The sequence below is a fragment of the Hemicordylus capensis genome, chromosome 3 (assembly GCF_027244095.1).
Source record: "Hemicordylus capensis ecotype Gifberg chromosome 3, rHemCap1.1.pri, whole genome shotgun sequence".
NCBI lineage: Eukaryota > Metazoa > Chordata > Lepidosauria > Squamata > Cordylidae > Hemicordylus > Hemicordylus capensis.
The window spans coordinates 196,638,557-196,661,984 of NC_069659.1; the positions used below are offsets into that span (position 1 = coordinate 196,638,557).

A 23,428-nucleotide genomic window follows, 5' to 3' on the forward strand; every position below is an offset into this window, starting at 1 on the left:
AAGCCCTGAGTTCTGAAAAGCATTTGGCCAATGTTACAGCAACTAGAAACGCCAGCTTAATTGACAATAACTTCATTGACACTGATTTAATTGGCTCAAAGGATGCGAATTTCAGCACCTTCAGAACAGTATTTAAATTCCAAGTAGGAAAACAATGTAGCGTAGGTGGTGACAGTATGGTCGCTCCCCTTAGGAATCTCTTTAGGTGGGGGTGTGAGAGGCTTGATCTCAGTGAATTTCCCAAAATTAGTCCCACCAATGAAGCCGCTTGTCTTTTCAATCTCAAGGCCATCCTGGAGAAATTGTAAAAGATGGTGGATGTTCACTTGCCCCCGAGGAACACTGTGACTTGCCAACCATCTCAAAAAGGCTCTCCAAGTTCATTGGTATATTCTGTTCGTAGAATCTCTACGAAAAGCAAGGATGGTATTGGAAACTTTCCCCGAGTATCCCTGACCCTTTATGATCCAGCGCTCAGTCTCAGTATGACTAGCCATAACCAGCTCGGGCTGGGGTGTTGCACCGGCCCCTGCAAGAGCAGATCTGGTAGAGATGGAAGAAAGCATGGGCCTTTCGTCCTGAGATGTAGTAGCTCCGCGAACCAAGGTCTCCTCAGCCAGAATGGAGTCACCAAAATTACCTTGAGGGAGAGGAGAGCTGGTCTTGTGGTAGCAAGCATGACTTGTCCCCATAGCTAAGCAGGGTCTGCCCTGGTTGCATATCAATGGGAGACTTGATGTGTGAGCACTGCAAGATATTCCCCTCAGGAGATGAAGCCGCTCTGGGAAGAGCAGAAGGTTTCAAGTTCCCTCCCTGGCTTCTCTAAGATACGGCTGAGAGAGATTCCTGCCTGCAACCTTGGAGAAGCTGCTGCCAGTCTGTGAAGACAATACTGAGCTAGCTAGATCAATGGTCTGACTCAGTATATGGTGGCTTCCTATGTTCCTATGTACCTTGGCCTTCAGGGTTCTTATGTGCCTCAGGACTCTCTCCAACAGTGGTGTTGGAGGAAAGGCGTACAATACACCCAGAGGCCACGTGGCTGATGAGAGCGTCTGTGTCCTCTGCCCACTTCTCTCTCAGCCTAACCTAGTTCACAGGGTTGTTGTGAGGATAAACTTAAGTATGTAGTACACTGCTCTGGGCTCCTTGGAGGAAGAGCAGGATATAAAATGTTAGTTAGTTAGTTAGTTAGTTAGTTAGTTAGATAGATAGATAGATAGGTAGGACATTTTGTGGTGTTGCAAATAAGTCCATTACTGGAGTCTCCCACAGGTGTGCAATTTGATGGATGATGGTGATGAGCCGTCAGCGATGCAAGATGTAGTTCGGCCCATTCCATCAGCAATACCGCCTCCACATGAAGTGCCTTTGATCACGTTCCCCCGTCTGTTCACATTAGGTTTTGCAGTAGTGTTGTTGGTTTTGACAAGGACATCCTGACCTTGTACAGACTTTTGGAAGGCAACCAGTGCCAGGAGGGTGGCTCTGAGCTCTAGCCAGTTGATGGAATGCCTCCTCTCCTTTTCCATCCAACCTTTTCCCTTGCGCCGAGAGGTGATGGCAATGAGCCCCACAACCTCTGTTGCTGGTGTCTTGCCACTATTATTCTCAGAGGGTCCAGGAATTTTCTTCCTCTGAGCAGGTTTAATGGTGACAGCCACGAGTGAAGAGATTGGTGCACACGGATCGGAAGTGCAAGCAGCAACCGTCTTTTGATGGTGATGGCCCTTTGGTAAGCTAAGAGAAACCACTGAAGTTCCCTGAGATAAAATCGTGCCCAAGGTACCACCTCCAGGGTTGCCACCATCAGACCTAGAAGTCTTGCTAAGGTTAGCAGAAGCACTTACGGAACTGAAAGATCCTGATTTACATCTGTGTAGAGCATCTGGTATCTGTCCTGTGGTAGGAAAAGCCGATCTTGCTCCATATCTATTACTACCCCTAGGTGTTGAAATCTGTACGCTGGCAGCAGTTGACTCTTTTTGAAGTTGACGAGAAAGCCATGTTCCTGTAGAGTCCTCAGAGTTTACTTTAGGTCTGCTTCTGCTGTTTGTCTTGTTGATTGAATCAACAGATCGTCCAGTAAAGCAAAGATCCTGACCCCCTGAAGGCGCAGGTGGGCCATCAGGGGTGCCAGGTAAAAGTGTGCCATCAAGCTGATTTCAACTCCTGGCACCCACAGAGCCCTGTGGTTTTCTTTTGGTAGAATACAGGAGGAGTTTACCATTGCCTCCTCCCACACAGTATGAGATGATGCCTTTCAGCATCATAAAACTGGCCCTATCCACCCCCAGCACAGTACTTCCAGTGACTGTTGCTGGTGTCTATCTAATGTTTATTTTTAGATTGTGAGCCCTTTGGGGACATGGATCCATTTTATTTATCTTATTTATTTGTTATTTCTCTGTGTAAACCACCCTGAGCCATTTTTGGAAGGGCAGTATAGAAAGCAAGCAAGCAAACAAACAAACAAACTCTTGGAGCTGAAGACGGACTGAACAGGAGGGCCGCATACTGATAATGTACTCCCATGTATTTGAATCTTAGGAAGGACCAACTTTTGGGATGTATTGGAATATGAAGATATGCCTCTTTCAGATCCACTGATGATAGGCAGTCCAGGTGGTGCAGTGCTATCGCCACTGATCTCAACGACTCCACCCGGAATCTTTCTTGGCATACCCATCTGTTTAGGTACTTCAAGTCCAATACTGTTCTTTTCAACCCGTCCTTTTTGGGGAAGGTAAACAGAACAGAATAGATGCCCCTCCCCTCTTGACCTGATGTAACGGGCTCCACTGCTCCTATTTCCACTAGATGTTGAATAGCCTTTTTTAGCTCTAAGCGTTTGGAAATAGAACCCAAATGTGGAGTTGGAAGGAATCTGTGGATGGGAAGGCCATCCATTTCTGTTCTGTTTCCCTTTTGGACTATCCCTGAGGACCCACCTGTCCATTGTGGATTGTTCCCAGGTGTGGAAGAATTCTGAAAGGCGGCCCCCCAGCCTGGTCATTTCCAAGGCATGGTTGTTGCTTTGACCGTTTGGTCTGATTAAAAGCTTGTCTGTTATTTGCCCCACTCCTTGCTGGAAAATGCTGGCAGTACCAAGCACCTTGGGTAGATCTGAATTCCCTTTCCCAGCCCCCTAAAAGAGGGCCGGAAACCTCGAAAGGGCTGAAAGGGCCTCTTATAAACTAGTCTGTCTATTTTACGGAAAGCTGAGGGCACAGTCTTTCTCTTGTCCCTGGATTCTACAAGCACATCTTTAAGCACCGTCTCTCCAAAGAGCCTTGTGTTATCATATGGCACTGCTGTTAAATTAGTCTTGGAAGTAGAATCTATGTGCCAGCTCTTTAGCCAGAGGGGTCTACTACCTACTACTGCTGCAGCTGATACCCTAGACGAAAATCTGATGATATCCAGTGTGGCATCAGCTACAAAGGCCTAGGCCATTTGAATTTTTAACAGTTGCTGGCTCATTCTCATTGGATCAGTAGGAGTGTTGTTGAGTTCATCAACCCATAGCAGACTAGCTCTAGCCACCATAGAAGCAGCTGCAGATGCTCGGATTGCCAATGAAGAGTTGTCATGAACCCTTCGTAGAGCTAGTTCAGCTCTTTTATCCGAAGGGTCCTTCAGGGAAGCCTCCCCATCCCTGGGAAGTAATGAACCAGACACCAATTGTGCCAACTGTGCATCAGTATTAGGAGTTTTTAGCAAGTCGGTTGGCTCCTGTTGAAAAGAGTAGTAGCAGTTTGCTACTGCCATAGGCTTTCTATTAGTGGCTGGTAATAGCCATTCTTGTTTAATAGCCTCTATGAAGCACGCAGGCATTGGAAGCAGCATGTCTCTAGGCCTGGCCTTTGGGAATACCAAGTCCCCCTTGGCCATCAGGGCAGTATCTGCTGAAAACTTTGCTTTCAAACCTATAGCTGATACTACTTTTGTCATCAATGGATTAAAGTCCTCAGAGACAAATAGGCGTTGTGAGATGTTGTTTGATTCAGGGTCCTCACCCCCTGACCACCACCCCTTCTCTTTTTTCTGACCTATGTTGGGGTCTTGGTTGCCCCATAGGTGCCAGTCTGATGTCTCAATTTCTTCCTCAATGTCAATGATAAGAATTTTACAATTATTATGAGCTGGAGGCCTTGGATTCAAGGGGGTAGGGTCCGCAGAATCTAGGTCTGATTGTTCCGAGGAATGAACCTTTTCCTTTTTATATTTCAGGTCTCTCTCCCCTTTAGAGTGAGAAGCCTTGATATGTTTTCTCTTCTTCTTTGCCTTACATGGAGATGGAGGAGCTGAATCAGAAGAAGAGGGCAACTGTTTACACTTCTTTGATTTTTAATTTTTATTACAGGCCTTAAGCTGCTGCACAGTTTCGACTATAGCATTTTAAAGCCAAGCTTGCCATTCAAGTGGAACAGACAGGCATTTTAAGGGCAGAGCTGGTAGAAACCACAGTGGATCTACTCTCCCCTTGGGACACGCTCACCCTATCTCCCTGTTGTCCCTGATCCTGGTGCCTAGAGCCCCCCAAGTCCTTTGAAAGACCCCCTGGAGCACAGTTGGGTTTCGTGCCCTTTTTGTCACAGCCACCATTTTTACCTGCTGCCTCCCTCGGACGTTCCTCTGCCCAGGCTCTGAGCTGTGTTTGCGTCAGGGGTGGATTAGCAAGCAGGGCTGCCGCCGCTGCTTTTTGCATAGCAGTCAGCAGGGAGATCGGCTCCGATGTCCCTGCCTGCTCACACTCCTTGATCCCATCGCCAGCTCTCTGTGCCACTCTACTGTGGGTCTTGCGGCCCAAAGGCAGGAGACTCACACAAGCTCCTTTAAGCATCTGGCTGGGTGGCTGAGAAGCGGCTGGCAAAGACACATCCCAAAATGGTGATCCGAGTGTTTGAGCTACATTGGGAAAACCACTCTGTTGCTTTCCTCTCGGAACGCAGATGTGTCTGGGCGTTCCTGCATGCTCCCTATAGCCAGGGAAACTGACGGGGAAGGGAGGAATCAGGAGGAAAGGGGTGGAAGTTTTTGTTTTGTTTTTTAAGGTAGGAAAACAGAAGGAACACCAAAGTCTAGGATAGTGAAGTATTGAGAGGTAATAGTAGAGAGAAAAGGGGCAAGATAAGAGTAAATCTGAGGAAAAGGGGAAAAGCCAGCCTGGAGCAACACAGGATTGTAAGAACTGGGGCAGGGTCATCCCCCTCAGGCTCTAGAGGCTTCTTTCTTTCAGCTAATTAGCACAGTCCTGCCTTGGAGCACGTGAGGGGGATAACCCAGCAAGATGTCCTTGACCCCAGTAACCCAGAATTCAATAATCACAGTTCAAGAAATCAAACACCTTTAATGGACATCTGTAAGTCTCACCTGTTCTCCAGCACAATCCTCAGAAGCATCTCCAAGCAGAAAGCAACATCTTCCTCATCATATGTTTCCTCATCAGGAGTCACAGAGATCAGAGCCTGAAGCAAGCAGAGAACATCCAAAGATATGTTTAGAGCTGAATACAGAACGAGTATTCCCATTCCAACGTAGAATAGGAATTTCCAGCTTCCAGGCTCAATTCAAAGTGCTGGCATCAGCCTTTAAAGCCCTAAAAAGTTTGACACCAGGTTAACTTAAGGACCTCCTACTAGCATACAAACCTGTTTTTGCTGATGTCTATCATAAGCTTCTTTTTAGATTGTGAGCCCTTTGGGGACAGGGACACATCTTTATTTTTATTTCTCTATGTAAACCACTTCGGGAACTTTCATTGAAAAGTGGTATATAAATATTTGTCATCATCGAGCCTGCCTAGGCCCTTAGATTGGCCCTAGAAACCCTGCTTCCTGGTCTGTTTAGTGGGTACCAGAAGCAGGGTCTTTTTGGTGGCAACACCACATCTGTGGGATTCTCTCCCCAGAGAGATGTAGAGTTGCCTCTTTTGCTTTTATAAAAAGCAGCTGATTGGCTTTTGTTTTTGCTCTAACATCTCATTAGATCAGTAAAATTTGTATCTGCTTTTAGACTGCTGGTTTATATTATTCTACTGATACAGGTTGAGTATCCCTTATCCAGACTGCTTGGGATAAGAAGTGTTCTGGATTTTGGAATATTTTCATAATGAGAGGGAGGATTTCCCTTTTCCCTCTAGCGCCAAAGTGAGAACATGAAAAAACATTAAAATGCTTCACAATAAAAACAGAGCTGCAACTAGAGAGAATTACTGACAAATTTAAGTTTTGTTTTTTGTTTTGCTATGGCGCACACCGTGGTGGTTTCTGGATTTCGGAGCATTCTAGATGTCTGAATAAGGGATACTCAACCTGTACCATGTACCATCCTGTGAAAGATGCATGGCAACACAGCATTCCCCTAATGTCATGAGCATGATTAGTCTGAGATTTGGATTCTCTTTGCAAATAAACTTGTATTAATTATTTACTTAGATTTTTCACTTAAATGTATTACTTAGGTATTTTTAATTGGAGGTTAATATATTAAACCTAAATGAGTGCAGGTAGAACAAGACGTTGACTGGGTAAAAAGCTGAAACCTGAGTTGATGTACAAGTTATACATGAGATGTTATTTGTTGCATTTGTACATCTTTTTCTTTTTGTATTTCTCTTTTCTGTAACAAAAAATATTATTTAAGAAAAACAGCCCTTGCTCATTGAGCATGCAGCTCATGGTCATCCCCCTATACCTCACACAGGCTTCTATGCCTTACTCATTCCTCACCTTCATGAGTTCCTGAAGGGATTCCAGCTGTAGAAACTTGCTTTCAGTGATCAGCTTCTCTGGGTCACATTGCTATAAAGGAGAAAATCAGAAGGGAAGAGTGTTAGAAGAAAATGCACTCAAACCTATAAAGTACAAAGACAGACATAAGTGTCCATCAGCAGAACCAGAATATATTACTCTACCACTGTGTTAATTCACACAGTTGTACAGGGCGGCATTTCCAGACTTTAACTGCACCACCTCTTTTTCTAGAAAGCAGACATGCAAGATAGTCTTGTTGAATAATATAAATGGACAAGTTGAGGCTAGCAATTCTCGTATGGTAATTAATATGTTTGCAGCTGCAAGACTTCTAATCACTAAAAATGGGAAGACAAACATTTTTCTTACTCCAGTCAAATGGCTGGGAAAATATGAATGACCATGACTGCGGGTAGACTTACAGCAATAAGCAATAATGTGCAAGTACATTAAGAACAACTAGCTGGGCTGGGCGCAGAGCATCTGTGCCTCTAGTTCTCCCCCTCAGCTCTCCCTCTGTTCTCAGCCCCCCTGCAAGCCGCAGCCACCTTCATACCTCGCCTGCCCGCCACCGTTTTCTTTCCCCTGCCCACCCGCTGACACCGTTTTATTTTTCTCATCGCCCTTTTCTTTCCCCTCTCGACTGCAAGCCTGTCCGCCGGTGCTTTCCTCTCCCACTGCTGGCAGCTCATATGCAACTGATTACTAAAGACCGCTGGATTATGAGAAGAGTAAATTTCCCTTGGATAATGTTCACATGAACATTATTATGAAGGAACTGTTTGGATTTTCAAAAAATTTTTGTAATAATAAGCCAAGTCAAGAGTGATAAGGTCAGTTAAAAGTATTGTAATGTAACTGCTTATTAAGTAATAGTAAGAGGGAGAGAGTATAAGTATCTTTGATAATATTGCTACAATGAAACCATATGCATAACTTTCTCTTTATGTTTTGATGTTTATATGTTTGAATTTCAGTTTGTAGTTTATATATATATTCGTATGTATTTAGACATTAAAGATGTATCTATTTCTAAAAGAAAAATAAGAAATGTAATCTTTGGAATGATTCTCATATTGAGGTGTTTTGCCAAACAGAGCCCAATGAAGCTTCATTGTTATTTAAAGCCATTTATCAAGATTACAGCAATTCAATGCTGAGACATCAAACTATAGCCTGGATGCCTCCAAGAGTTGTGATCTGGATCTATCACAGATTGAACTGGACCCCGGATGGTTAATGGTCCACTCCAAAATAGATCGGGGTTTCGGGGCTCACACACCTAAGCTCTCAAGTCTGGAACCCATTCCCTTTCCAACCTCTTTTGCACTGTCCCAATGGACGTTCACCAATGGCAAAATCCACTGTAAAATCCTCCTCCACCAATCTGTTGGGAAATTGTTGACTCTGAAGTAAAAAATATTTTTTCTCAGCAAGTCTCCTTGCTTAGGCTTTTTCACCTGCCATGAATTTGTGTTGGCTGGGTCAGAAAGATGGGGTGTGGGGGGGTGTCATATGGCTTCATGTTAAATGGCTCCAGAGGGCTGACTAGAGCTTATTTATTACAAACTTAAGAATGTAAATCATTCCAGAATGATTTCCTTGTTATGAAGGACATACTTGTAAAAGCCTTCCTTCGGCATGCTGAAGGTTGTGTGTGTTATTACCAGAGATGTTATACTCACTGTGGATGGGGAGAAACATGAGCCACCTTGTCCCGATAATGGCTTCTCCTAAAGTGATAGGCTATCAGTAATGACATATTTACTGCCAAGCATCAGTAAATGGGTTTATTTATATTTATTTTCCTTTGGCTCAGGGGGCTGGTTTGGAGTCGGTTGTGTTTTCAAACACAAGTTCAGATCTTTCTTTGGCTATGGAGTTTACAAGGTATCCTTGAGTACTTTACACTCTCTCAACCTAAATTTGGCACAGTTGTGATGATGGTGACACACAGCTTTGAGCTCCTTGAAGGGAGAGCAGGATATGACCATAACAAAACAAACATTTGCAACATTTGAGAGAAGCAGATCTACTAAACACCTTCTACAACATAATCTCCAACTTTCCCTCCTGCTATTGAGGGCAGTTTTGGCAAAGTCCATTGTGTCAACTTCCTGGTACGTGTGCCCTCTCCACCTTGCTTATCATAAATTACCTTTATACACTCCAAGGCCATTCGCTTTGTCTCCTGGTTCTCTGTGGATGGCCCCCTCATACCAGATTGTTCTGTACCACTGAGTGTCAGCCAGCTAACAAAACTTAGCATTGTGGACTCACCACTACAAAAAAAAAACACACAAACACAAAAACCCAACAACATTGTCATACTGAAGGGCAAGATACTATGTTCTCTAAGTCTGCCACACTAGCTGGGCTACACACCGGCTTGAAGGTGTCTCCTCACGCTGCAGAAAGATCTTGCCATTGGGATCCACAAAGTCTTCAACCTGTGAACCAAACCAGTAAGTCGTGTGTAATACCTAAATTGATGGTTGGATTAAGATTAAGGTTCATGACTCAACCCCAAATGCACACACATAAAATGGAAGCATTCCTTTTGAGCACACTGTAGTCCACTGAAAGTAAAATGACTGACATCCATGGAGATCGGAACTGTGCTGCTGCCACCAGAGAATTGGTAAGCACCTACTTTTAAAGGTGTTCTCTCGCTGACCACCGCCCACCCTTAGAAGCCTTTTCAAGGCAGGATTCCCCTCACTGGATTTCCCTTTACAAGCATAGCCCCTCAGACTGTCAGACCAGTCTGCAATGGATCAGGCTCGGTCCAGTTTGATTGTGGACCAAACCACCTCTCCTGGAGGCTGGTTCGGTTCATGATCCAACCGTCAAACCAGCCCGGTTCATTGAGGACTGGTTCATGCACACCCCTAAATAGTTTAGGTGTTGTTTTTTTCCAAAGCAAATGATTTAAGATGGCATGATGTCTCCTGGCCACAATAAAACAGACCCTTCAACTGTATTAAAATGTTCTGGGCTTCCCTGCCTTTTTGTATACACAACAAAAGTAATATCCTTCTACACATGGCCTCCAACCAGCAACTACTATTTCCAAGTTAAGTGCCTATGATGGCAAATGCTCTGCACTCCCACCCACTTACTGTGGCACCCACTGTAAATTTCCTTACCTCCACCATAGTTTTTGGTAAGAGCTCTGCTCTGAAAAGCTGTAGCATGGCTTCCATGATGTTTTTCCAGCCCTCCCTCAAAATGTCACCATGGCGATGAGCCAAGTGGAACACTGTCTTTGCAGCAATGTGGGCCTTGGGATTACTTCCAAACACAGTTGGCAAGTTCTCAATAGACTGCAGGAGAAAAGGAAGAGAGGTCAGCAAGTCCCCACTTTTTAAAGGTCAGCAAAGAAACTATGGAACAAAGAGTAGTTCAGTGAAAGGTCTGGGGAAAGTCATCAACAGTTTGAAGCATAATTCACTGGCCATGCCCATTCTGAACCTTGCCACTATCATTTGAAGATTTCACAGATTATGTTGGACTACCCTTAAAAACAACACACATTTCAGCAGAGTTTGGAAGCTTCAGGTGGGGCAGAACGCACTTTTAGTCCAGAATTGTTTGCTGTCAGTTTCTCTAAGGTGCTGGTTGTCAGCTTAGAAGCTTTAGGTGACATAGGTCCATTGTACGTTAAGGAGGACCATCACATTTATCAGCCTCCCCAGGATTAGAGCCTGCATGACATGATATATACAGGTGCAAAAAGAAGGCTCTTCTCAATGGATTGCATAACTTTATCTACCAAAAGGCCCATGAGGCACAATTGCTGAATATATTAGGTGGTTTATTAGAACTTATTTTTCTATAAGGCCTTTGAGGAAAGTTGCAAATCTCCAGATGATTTTCTCTCTGCAACTGAACCACTAAATGGAGATTACACCTCTCTGGCCCAGAACATCCACCCTAATCTTGAATCTTTAATTGCCCAGATTATATTTTCTCTAAAGCTTTCCTTCCTCTTTAATTAGTTCCTATATCCACTGATGTCACCAGCCACCCTACTGACCACATACACAGCCCAAACTTTATCTTTAATTTTCTTCTTCTTTGCCACCTATTCTCTTCTCTTATCTTGGATCTCTCATTTCTTCCCTCCCACTATTGTTCTTCCCATCCTCTGTATAAATTTAGATCCTGCCTTTTGGTTATGTTATTCTGTAGTGAACCATGTGTATGCACCAACAGCGTCAAATAATAGTAATTATTAAATACTTCGCATCTGGGATTTTTTTTAAATTACTGAGCTCATTGCTAATTTTGGAGTGGTTTGCTTGTAAGATCTTTGTAAGATCAATCTTTATAAGATTGATAATGGGGCCTTTATTTAAAGGTTTGGAGATACAGGTTTGCTCATTGATGCTAAACAAAGATATTGTGCTGCAGGCCCCTCTTTCATTTCAGCCTCATATTCACATCATTCCCTGCACTGCAAGTTGGCAGGAGCCATCTGACACATAAACGACAACAGATACAAGTTTTTATACACACACACACACATGTACACGTACACGTACACGTAAACCATCCATCCATCCATCCATCATATGTCTGTACTATTTATATAGTCCCCAACCTCCCAGGATAGGGTAAGACGATAGAATGGGTAGTGGCTGACCAGCTCCAAGCAGTCTTAGAGGAAACTGATTATCTAGACCCCATTTCAAACCGGCTTTAGAGTGGGCTATGGGTTTGAGATGGCCTGATAGATTACCTTGGTCAGGGAATTGACAGAGCAAGTGTGGCTCTGCTCGTTCTTTTGGACCTCTCAGTAGCTTTTGATACCATCGACCATGGTATCTGTCTGGATTGCCTGAGGTATTTGGGGATAGGAGGCACTGTTTTACAGTGGTTCCGCTCCTATGTCTCCTATGTTAGATGGTGGCACTTGCTATTCAAAATGTGATCTACTATATTGAGTACCCCATGGCTCCATTCTGCAACCAATGCTTTTTAACATCTACATGAAACCGCTGGGTGAAGTTATCAGGGGATTCGTTTCTGGTTGTTATCAATATGCGGATGACACCCACGTCTATTTCTCCTTGTCATCAATATCAGGAAATGGCATTAACCCCTCAAATGCCTGCCTACAGGCAGTAATGGGCTCAATGAGGGATAATAAACTCAAACTGAATCCAAGCAAGATGGAACCTAATTGTTGGGGGTCATAATCTGCAAAATGGGTTAGAACATGGACCATGGATTCCTACAGAGATCTTCCTGTTCTGGACGAAGTTACATTCCCCCAGAAATAAAAGGTTTGTTGCTTGGGTGTGCTCTTGGACCCGGGTCTCATCCTGGTGCCTCAGGTTGAGGCTGTGCCCAGGAACATTTCTTACCAGCTGTAACTGATTCGATAACTCTGCTGTTCCTTGAGGAAAGTGACCTAAAAACAGTGGTACACCAACTGGTAACCTCCAGGTTGGACTACTGCAATGCACTCTATGTAGGGCTGCCTTTGTACGTAGTTCAGAAACTTCAGTTAGTCCAAAATGTGGCAGTCAGATTGTCTCTGGAGTATCCTGGAGAGACCACCTACCTGTGCTTTAACAGTTGCAATGGCTACCGATATGTTTCCAGGCAAAGTACAAAGTGCTGGCTATTACCTTCAAAGCCCTGAATGGCTTAGATCCGGGTTACCTGAGAGGTCGCCTTTCTCTACAAGATCCCCACTGCTCATTAAGATCATCAGGAGGGGTCCGTTTTGGGGTATCACTAATTCATGTGGTGGTGACTTGTGATCAGGCCTTCTCAGCTGTCACTTCTAGGCTGTGGAACGCACTCCCCATTGACATAAGAGGATTATCTTCCTTGGAGACCTTCAGGAGAGCCTTAAAGACCCATCTTTTTTAGCCTGGCTTTTAATTATATCTAATTGTAATTTTAATGAATTTTAATCTGGTTTAAAAGTTTTTGTTTTTTTAAAATTTTAATTGTTTTATTACATGTTTCTGATTTTAATGTAAACCACCCTGAGAAACTTTAGGAAGGGTAGTATATTTATTGATTGATTTTTTTATACCACCTGATATGTAACTCTCTAGGGAGTGTACAAATTTAATTAAAAATCACAAGTTAACACACAATAAAAACAATATAAAACAAATTATTAAAATTCTAATTAAAAGTGTGCAAGAACAGAAAAATCTTGAGGGTCTTCCTGAAAACAAGCAGAGAAGGAGATGCTCTTATTTCAGCAGGGAGCATATTCCAAAGCCCTGGGGAAGCCACAGAGAAAGTATATAAATCAAATAAATAAATAAAATATATATTTTCAATTGAATTTCACTTGAGCAATTAAGTCACCTTTGAAATGTGATGCAGATTAACATTCCTGATTTCCCAACTATGGTTAAGAGACTGGGAAAGCTCTACAGGATCATGCTTTCCCTTTCTTTCTCCTGCCATTAACCTTTTCAAATCCTTTCCCCTTCCTTTTTCAGAATTAAGTACTACATAGAGTTACATCTGCACAGTTAGGCTAACACAGGGATTTGAGATCACCCTCACACCATCTCACTCCATTTACAGACTCACCTCACTGCTGAGAGCTGTGAACTTGCAAAGAGAAATTATGAGGTTGTCAAAAACGTCACTCAGGCCATAATGGGCAGAAATCATGGCACATTTTCTGAAAGACAAACCACAGCAATGAAACAAGAACCACACTGACTTTTCGGTAGGTTTCCCAGGTCAGTTTCCCTCACAACACTTTCTAGTAGGTGATATTTGCATCAAAAATTTAACCATCTACCCAGCAACATTCAAGTGAAAACTTTACTGGCAGACTGTCTGCAAGGTCACACTTAGGGGTGGGGGGGGGGGAATTGCCTATACAGAAATCTATCTTCCAGGCTTTGCATCTGTTTTCATGATTCAGTTTTCACCGATCTCAAGTATCATCTACTGGAAAGTGTCAGCAAATTTTTACTGGATCCAGAATACTTTGGTCAAAGTAAAGCCAATCTGCATATACAAAATGTATTCCTGCTGGATGCTGTGAAGGAAAAGTTACCTGAAGCCAGAGATAGCCTTCTGGATGATTGTTTCATCTAGACTCTTGTCAAAAACATAGGACAGGGCTGCAACAGTGGGCCCCCATGTCATAGCAAAGAGGTCATGGTCATAGCTTCCAGGTGGAACATGCAGAAAGATCCCTTCATCAGTGGCTCCACGATGCAGTAGCACACTCCAGACATAGTTTTCCTTTACAAGGCCTATCTGCTCATCTGGCATCACAATCTCTTCATTTCTACCAAACACAAAGTTAGAAAGAGTAAGTGTTTTGGGTTTTTTTGGTAACACTTTTCATCAGTGGTTCCCAAACAGGTTTCCCTCAGCAACATCCGGAGGAACCCTGCTTGAGAACCACTGCTCTACATCTATGCATTATGGTGAAGCATCCAACAGTAATCTAATAAAGTGTGAGTAGCTGCTTGTAACAATCTCGGACTGAGCTGGGAGCAGAGACTAGTGGTTCCTCAGTCAAGCTTTCTCTAATAACTCCCTCCCTCTTGAAGGGCAAATATAAAACACTCACTTGATGCCATGGTACATGTCCTCTAGCATCTCCTGCTCAAAGTCTTTGCCTCCATTCACCCCTTTCAGGTTTTTTCGGAATTCCTGTAAAATGAAATTCCAGTGAAATAAACGGCCTTAATTGCTCTACTGGGATTATAAAAGCTTCAGATTACAACCTGAGTAGTAGCAAAGTGGGTGTTTCACTATCATGGGAGTCCTTAATATCACACTTAAACTTTGTTTCAATGCAACTAAGCAAGGCATGTTCATTCAACTGATATTTACACACTTTTGGTAGGAAAGATGAAAGAAAGTTCCACTCTGCATGGCTTCCTCAAAATAGGTATCACAATTATATAATGTACTGCCATTTACTATTGTCAAAATAGTTTATTAATGAAAATTTCTAGATTTACTTTATTATGAGCTGCAGTAAAAATATACCTTTTGGACAACTTTTATACTATTGTTTTAGGATACTTCCACGAAGCAAAAGGTGAAGATATAGCAAATGAAGTACAAGTGAAAGAGCAGGCTTCAGTGATGCTAGAGCCAACATAAAAGTCTAGACATACAGGATAGGAGATCCTATGAAGAAATCAGATCTCACCTCTAAGGTCATTGGTACACTCTGCTTACGAACATTGTGATTGTGTTGGTCAGTGTTGAGCATGATAACAGCATAAGCCAAGGCAAAGCAAGCATCACTATTAGCAAATGGAGACCCATTCAGTTTCTGAAAAGTAAATGACAACACAAGTCACTATTACAATCTAAATACAGTACCTAGTCCCTTAATGCCATTCTCAGCATCTAAATTCTAAAGGTTATGTTGTGCCAGTATCCCTTAGGGGTGGGGGTGGGGAATTCAAACCATGTTCTTCAGTTCTTTGATGATTGCCATGGAGGATGATCATCCGGAATCAGGTAAGTTCATCATCAAAGGAGAATAGCATACACACTCAGTATGCATATAGCGTAGCACTACTGCAGAGGGGTGGTCCGGGAGGGTCTTATAGATGTTGATGGATCTCTATCAGATCATAAGTTACAGGTGAGATCCATCAAGATCCATAAAAATGGGTGTTTAGCTAGCTTCCAAGAGGAGGAGGGTGCAGTAGTAGCTATTGTAACAACTGCTTCAAAACATTTCTCACAAAGTTTGCCTCGGCAGCGGAGCACACGTCTATGGTGCAATGGTTGATGAAAGGTAACTCAGTGGACCAAGTTGCTGCTTTGCAGATGTCCATGAAGGTTACCCCTGATAGGTGTGCAGCTGATGAAGCGTAGGCACAGGTAGGGTGGGCCTTGATTGCTTCAGGTGGTTGAACATTCTGTGTCTTGTAGGTTAGCAGGATAAGTTCAACTAGCCATCTGAACATTCTTTGTCTGGAAATGCAGGAGCCTCTCACAGAGCCCTGTATGCTACAAACAGACGCTTGGTAGAGCTGAAGTCCTTGGTGTAATCCACGTAGTATAAAAGTGACGTCAGCAAATCCAAGGAGTACATTGCATGTTCTAAAGGCGTTGATGGATCTCTGAAGAACACAGGGAGAACACTGTCCTGGTTTAGGTGGAAGTCGGAAACCACCGTGGGTAAAAAAATCTGGGTCCATAAGCATTAGCACTAACAAGGTAGATTCTGGTGTATGGTAAATCAATACGCAATGCTGTCAATTCACTAACATGTTTAGCCATAGTTATGGCAAGCAAGAACAGAGTTTTCAAAGTCACTAACTTAATATCAGCAGAACTCATAGGTTCAAACAGGGCCTCAGCTAAAGCCGAAAGGACCAAGGATATGCTCCACAGTTCGACCGGTGTGCAAATGAGTGGATACAAATTGAGGCCTTTTAGGAAAGCTTTACTATCTGGGTGGGGAGAAAAGAGTCTTCACATCACAGCCTAGATGTTGTGAAGACAGCGCTGCTAGATGCACCTTTAGAGACACATTAACCAACGCTTACAATTTTAGATCAGTCAGGTAGAGGACCACATCTCTGATTGTGGCCTGGTCAGGTTGAAAACCATGCCTCCTTTCGTAGAATCTGAAGCGGAGCCATTTGCCCCTGTAATTACGTCTGGTGGAAGACTTCCTTTGGTTAAGAAGGATCTTACTCAAAAGCCTATTTGCCATGCTGTTAGGCGGAGTGTGAGAACTTCTGGATGCAGTACGCTGCCATTGTCTAGTGTTAGGAGATCTACCTCTTGTGGTAGCCTTTGGTACTGGTTCCCTGACGGTTTGAGTACCTGTGGAAGCCATGGTTGTCTTGGCCACCATGGAGCCACCAGGATACCCAATGTTGGGGCAGTCAGAAGGTGGGCAACCACTCAGCTTATCAATGATTGCAGAGGGAACATATATGGGATCTCCTGCTGCTAGTCCAGCTGGAAGACATCCCCCAGTGTGCACTTTGTGTTCTCCGAGGTGGCAAAGAGATCTATAGTCAGCCATATCCAACTCGTGAAGAGAGGTGTAATGTATACTGTCTTGATTTCCAATTCATGCTGTTGTGGTTGTGGGAAAACTCGACTTAAGTCATCCGCCAGGATGTTGTCTAGGCCCTTTAGTGGATGACTGTCGGACAGACTTGATGCCAGATGCACCAATGCCATAATTGTAGGCTGAGTGCACAAAGACTTCAAGACACTGTCCCTCCCTGACGGTTGATGTAGGCCAGGGCAGTGGTATTGTCTAACTGCACTTGTTCAACTTTCCCCTGTAGAAGTGGTAGGAAAGCTTTCATTGCTTTGAAGACAGCCAGTAGCTCCAGGAAAATAATATGAAATTGTGTTTGTTGAAGGGTCCACTTGCCCTGAATCTGATGTGCTCCACAGTGGGCCCCACAGCCTAACAGAGAGGTGTCCATTGTTAACCAGATAGGAGTCATTTGAAAAGGAACCCCTTCCAGCAGATTTCTGCCCATTGACCACCAGGTAAGCGAGCGTAGAATTTGATCTGAGAGCACTCAACGTAGGCCTTGACGATCCACATTCAGGCAGAAGACCGACAGAAACCAAAGTTGCATCTTTAACTGGGCATATCGCACCACTGTGTTGCAGGATGCCATAAGTCCTAGGATTCTTTGAATGAGTCAGGCCGCTTGAGATGGATGCTGCTGGAAACGGAGAACCAGTTCCCTGACAAACCAGAAGTGTTTCCGAGGTAAGTACACCTTCCTGGCTTCCATGTCTAGGACTGCTCCAATGTAGTTAATAACATGAATAGGCTCCAGTTTGGATTTTTTCCAATTGACTTGGATTCCCAAGTCTTGGAGAAGAGCTAAAACGTACTTCGTCTGAGAAAAACAGGTTGCTTATCTGTAACAGGTGATCTGGAAGTGATCCATTGAATCCATAATGTAAATGGATTCTGCGCCTGCGCAGGCACCTCGCGGGCCAACTAAGTACTCCTCGCGATGCCCAACCGTCCTCTCGTGCTCTGAGCATCTGTTATATTGAACGGTTGGGCGTCTCCTAGTCAGTTTTTTGTGCAGACCGGCAGTAGTATATGATCTGCTATGGTTGCAGGCATACTTCTGCAGTGGGGCTGGCATGGGAGCGTCTTATGGATTCAACAGATCACTTCCAGATCACCTGTTACAGGTAAGCAACCTGTTTATCTGGATCGTGATCCGTTGAATCCATAAAGTAAATGAGTGATTATTCAGCTACCCCACCATGGAGGCGGGTGCAGAAGGATGAACTTTATGGTAGCACCCTTTTCAGGACGCTCCTTCCATATTCTGCCTGTCGCGCCATGCACAGGTCTATAGCATAATGTCTGATGAATGGCTGCTGTGTCGACCACGTTGCAGCCATGCAGATGTCATTCATCTTGATCCTTGAAAGATGGGCTGCCGATGTTGAGTACGCCCTAGTTGAATGGGCTCGTATGGTTTTGGGGGGAGATACCCCTTGTTGCTTATATGCTAGCAGGATCAGCTCCACCAGCCAGTGCACCAAGCGCTGTCAGGACACTGGCTGGCCCCTGTGTTTGCCTTTGTAAGCTATGAAAAGTCTTTTTGACTTCCTGATTCCTCTAGTCTTTTTTAGATAGCATAGTACAGCCCTGCGCACATCCAAGGAATGCAGTGCTCTTTCCAGTGCTGTCTGTGGGTCTTTGAAAAAGGTAGGCAGTACTATTTCCTGACTAAGGTGGAACTCTGCAATTATTTTTGGGCGGAAGCTTGGGTCCAATCTCATAACCACCTAGTGCAGGTAGAACTAGGTGTATGGCTTATCCACCCTTAGAGCTGTCAACTCTCCAACTCATTTTGCTGTGGTGATTGCAATCAGAAAAGCTGTCTTTAGTGTTAGCATGCGGAGATTAGCTGAATGTAGCGGTTTAAAAGGGCCTTCTGTGAGAGCTGAGAGTACTAATGAAAGGCTCCACTGTTCCAATGGTTTCTTTAGTGGGGGATACAAATTATTTAGCCCCTTCATGAATCTCTTGCATTCTGGATGGGTAAAAACTGATTTTCCATCCCATCCTGGCAGTCTTGACGAAATGGCTGCCAGATGAACCTTCAGAGACACATTAGCTAAGCCCTTCATTTTTAAACTAGTCAAATAAAGTAGCACTTGGCCTACCGTAGCATTGAGAGCCCTGAATTTATGCAATTTAGCATAGGCTTGGAATCTCTTCCATTTGCAAAAGTAGTTTCATCTAGTTGATAGGTGTCTACTATTTAGCAGAATGTTCTTTAGTAGCCTATCTTCCAAGCCGTCAAGTGTAGCGTCTGGATCTCTGGATGTAGTATCCGTCCCTCTTCCATCTGGAGTAGGTCTGAAGTTACTGGAAACATGTAGTAGTTCCCTTTCGATAGTCGAAGTAGCGGTGCAAACCACAGTTGACGAGACCACCACGGGGCTAGAAGTATGCAGGTTGCTTTGTCCCTTAGGATTTGGGCTAACACCTGATTGAGTAGTGGCAGTGGTGGAAACAGGTATAGAAGCCCCTTGCTCCAATTGTACTGAAACGTGTCACCCAGTGACCCTACACCTACGCCTGCTCATGAGCAATATTTTTGGCATTTCTTGTTGGTTGCTGTGGCAAACACATCCACTGCCGGGGTGTTCCACATCCTGAAGAGACATTTGATACAAGCCTGACTGATCTCCCATTCATGTTTTTGATTGATCTGGTTGGTGCGACTCAGAGCATCGGCCAGGTAATTGTCTACACCTCGTATGTGAATTGCAATTGGATAAATGGTGTGCGCGATGCACCAATCCCACAACTTCATGGACAAGGCACAAAGCATGGGGGAGATTGTCCCTCCCTGCTTGTTTAGGTATGCAATTGCCATTGTGTTGTCTAGGTGAATTTGTGTTACAGTTCCCTTTAGTTGTGGCTCGAAGGCTTTCAGCACCAGAAATGCTGCTAGAAGTTCTAGGTAATTTATATGTCGTCGAGTTTGTTGGTGCGTCCACCACCCCTGAATGCAGTGTGGTCCACAATGTACCCCTCATCCCCATATGGAAGCATCTGTCATGACCCAAGCTGTTGGGACTAAAGGTTTGAATGGAACTCCCTGTAACAGGTTCCTTTCCGACATCCACCAATGTAGGGAACTCAACACAGCTCGGGGAAGGCGCAAGCGCAACTTCTGGCTGCCCACATTGGGTCGGAAATGTCCCAGGTACCACCGTTGCAGGGGACTCATCCAAAGTAGAGTGTATCTGACAGTCGTGTTGCAGGATGCCATCAAACCTAACAACCTATGAACCTCCCTTGCTGTTTGACAGGGGTTGTAAAAGAACAGTTGTGCCAGTGCCTTGATTTGGTGACAACGTTCCCTTGGCAAGAACGTTCTCCTTTGTTCCAAGTCGAGGGTGGCTCCAATGAAACTTAGCTGTTTCCTTGGAGTTAGGTTTGACTTTTTCCAGTTGACATTGATTCCCAACTCCTGGAGGAGGTGTAGCAACATCTGGATTTGTCTGCAAAGCAACTCCTTGTCTTTGCTTACTAGGAGCCAGTCATCTAAATAAGGATAAACAATCAAGCTCTGTGTTCGAAGGCAAGCCAAAACCACAGCAATGACCTTGGTAAATACTCTTGGAGCCATCGAGAGGCTGAAGGGCAAGACTGCATACTGGTATATTGCTTCTCCCACCGTAAATCTGAGGTATTTTCGGTGATTCTCCTGGATGCCCACATGAAAATAAGCATCCTTTAGATCTAACATCGCCGCCCACTCCTCCTGATGTAAGAAGGGGATAATTCCCTGCAACGTTGTGATTCTGAATTTCCGAGCCCAGACAAAATGGTTGAGTCCTCTCAAGTCCATGATTGCCCTGATTCCCCCATCCCGCTTGGTTGGGTATCTGAAAATAGCGGGAGTAGAATCCTGACAACCTCTTCGCCCACTGCACTGGAGCAATTGCTTTCTTTTCTAATAACACTTGTATCTCTACTTCCAACACCGGTGTTGCTTTGGTAAACCTCAGGCCTGAGAACGGAGGTAGAGCACTGAACTCGATCGCATACCCTGTCCGTATTATTTTCAGTATCCATTGGGCTAATGTTATATTGTGCCATGCTTGGGCATGGCTTGCCAGTCTGATGGTCGAGCTGGCAACTACAGGGCCAATGACAATGGCCCTGGATATTGTCTGTGTATGCAGTGGGCTGGCAGAACAATCAAAAAGACTATTGGAACTGTCCTTATTAGGGCAATTGTTCTGGTTATTATTATTGTTGTTGTTGAAGCCCCTCGACCGTTGGTAAGGTCCATTTTGTCTTCTGAAATCCCTCTTATCCTGGTATGGGTATGGTCACTGACGGGCATAACTGCGGTTACGAGAACTCAATGAAGACGCAGTAACCATGAAGGTTTTTGCTGTGAATTTAGATATATTTTTTTTCAACATCTCCATGGTTGTGTCAGTGTCTTCATGGAACAGTCCCTTCCCATCAAAAGCCAGGTTCTCTACACGGTCCTTCATACCTTGTTGCAGTGTTGTTGCACGGAGCCATGGGTAGCAGCGCATGGTGACAGCAGTAACCATGGCCCTTGACTCTGTCTCAGCTAGGTGTTTAAAAGCACAGTTGTTGTCTGTGGTTTTATCATAAACTTTATTGAACTTATCTTGCAGTTCCTCCGGAGTCAGAGAAGTAGAATACTGCAGTAAGTTGTCCCAAAGCAGGTGAGTATAACGCGCCATACACGCCGCATAATTAGCTATGTGTATAGCTAAGCTCGAAGTGGTATATAGTTTACGCCCTAGAACATCAATCTTCCTGCCTTCCTTGTCTGCAGGTGTCGTATGCCGCCGGCCACCTTTAGATGTAGTAGCACAATCTACCACCATGGAGTTTGGATCTGGATGATGGAGAAGGTAAGCATTTTCTTCTTCCTAGACTCTGTAGAGATTCTCAAGATGTTTAGATGTTGGGTTAGAGGTCTGTATGGTCTCGCACGCTGTCTTGGCAACCTTTGCAATTGCAGGGATCATTGGTAGAGATACGGGGTGCGACGTTTTAGCATGCCGCATCATATTGTACACGGGGTCTGACACCTCCATCTCAGGCTGTTTCAAGTCCATTCCTAAAGCTTCTGCAATCTCTTTTATTAAGGTATGGTATGCCTTTAGCTCTTCTGTTGGGGATCTTGAAAGGCGTGGAGGAACATCAGAAGGAGGAACTGACTGATGACTTGCCTGGTCTGAGTCTGAGTCACCCATATCTGAATATTCTTGTTCTAGGTCTGGAGAAGGGGATGAACGTTGTGTTGGAGGTGGGCTAGGCGGTGGGCTAGATTTCCTCTTTTGTTTTCTGCCTGGTTTCTCCTGTGCCAGTACAGGTGTCTGAATCTGGCATGATGTGGAGACTAGAAGTCTGGGCTGCTGACGATGATCAGCTTGAGGCTGCTGGAGTGGTATTGTCAAGTTTCCAGAAGGTGGTTCCATATAGCTGATGGCATGATGCTGTAGTGGTATCTGCTCTAAAGGTACAGGTACTTGCTGTGCCTTCCATCTCAAGAAATCCCCATAATCATGAGGGAGCGAATGTTGGAAGCCACACAAATGAGTTGGTTGCATTGTAGGTAGGCGGATACCCTGGTCATTTTTCAATTGACCAGTTATCGGAGGCACCACCGCAAATGTTGATTGAACTAAATTTCCTACTGCACCCCTAGGTGAGATAGATGGTGTCTTGGGTGGGGGGATAGGAAGATCCTCCTCCTCCTGCTCCTCATCCAGACCAGTGCTCAAGAAACCTTGGAAGGTGGACCCCGAAGGGGTACTTGATGCAGAGTCTAACAAATCCTTAAGAGTAGTAGTTGCACTCCGTTCCGATAGCTGGTGCTTTCTCCTATTCTCCAGTGATGGAGTAGAGGGCGACTGTTGAGGAGTACACGCCGGGGATAGTGATTGGCGCCTTTGAGTTAAATGCCTCTCAATCGGAACTGCTTGCGAAACCAAAACAGGCTACTCTGTCGATGTCAAAGAACTCACTGGCTTCACGATGGAATGCTCCTCCCTCAACATCGACATGGTTCCCAGTCTCGAGGGCTTAGAGCGCTCCGACATAAAAAACTCCTGTAGCCCAGGTGCAGCTGTTGACACTGACACCAAGCGGTTCCCGTCACCATCCGTATTCCAGTCAGCGTCAGATCCCTGCGCTGAGGATGGAGAAGGCATCCCATGACGCCTTTCTTTCTGACTGTCCTTTCCCGAGTCACGACGGCGCTTCTTGTCCTTGTGTTTCAACCCTTTCAAGGAGACCTCCAGTGGCCTCTTGAAAGTCTCGCCAGTAGACACGGTTTTAAACTGTTTTTGCACAGATCCGTGCTGTCCTGACTTCGACGGGGGTGTCGATGTCGAGCCATCTCCCGTCGATGTTGATGTCGATGGCACGCTCGGGCGAGGAGTCGGGGGACGGAGCGCTTCATCATATAATGCCGCCCGTAGGCACAAGGCTCTATTCATTCTAGTTTGTTTAGAAAATGAGCAACAGATTTTGCAGGCTGCCGTATTGTGTTCCTCACCGAGGCACAGCAGGCAGGCATCATTGTGGTCGGTAGACGGTAACTTCACACGGCATTTGACACAGCGCTTAAAAGTCATCTTGGTCTCCATTCTCTCCATGTTCTCAGTAAAACAATCTG

General features: G+C 44.6%; 1 protein-coding gene across 8 annotated transcripts in view; it reads right to left on the reverse strand.

Annotated features, from left to right (window-relative positions):
- GBF1 (golgi brefeldin A resistant guanine nucleotide exchange factor 1) overlaps positions 1–23,428 on the reverse strand; it is a 217,082-nt gene that overhangs the window by 39,851 nt on the left and 153,803 nt on the right. For all 8 annotated transcript variants that reach the window (XM_053307405.1, XM_053307404.1, XM_053307406.1 and 5 more), the window contains exons 20-28: positions 14,923–15,048; positions 14,332–14,414; positions 13,807–14,043; positions 13,329–13,422; positions 9,908–10,084; positions 9,144–9,208; positions 8,917–9,040; positions 6,735–6,806; positions 5,377–5,471 (exon numbers count right to left, since the gene is read on the reverse strand). In XM_053307405.1, the coding sequence (XP_053163380.1) occupies positions 5,377–5,471; positions 6,735–6,806; positions 8,917–9,040; positions 9,144–9,208; positions 9,908–10,084; positions 13,329–13,422; positions 13,807–14,043; positions 14,332–14,414; positions 14,923–15,048 (1,073 nt within the window). The remainder of the gene's footprint in view (positions 1–5,376; positions 5,472–6,734; positions 6,807–8,916; positions 9,041–9,143; positions 9,209–9,907; positions 10,085–13,328; positions 13,423–13,806; positions 14,044–14,331; positions 14,415–14,922; positions 15,049–23,428) is intronic.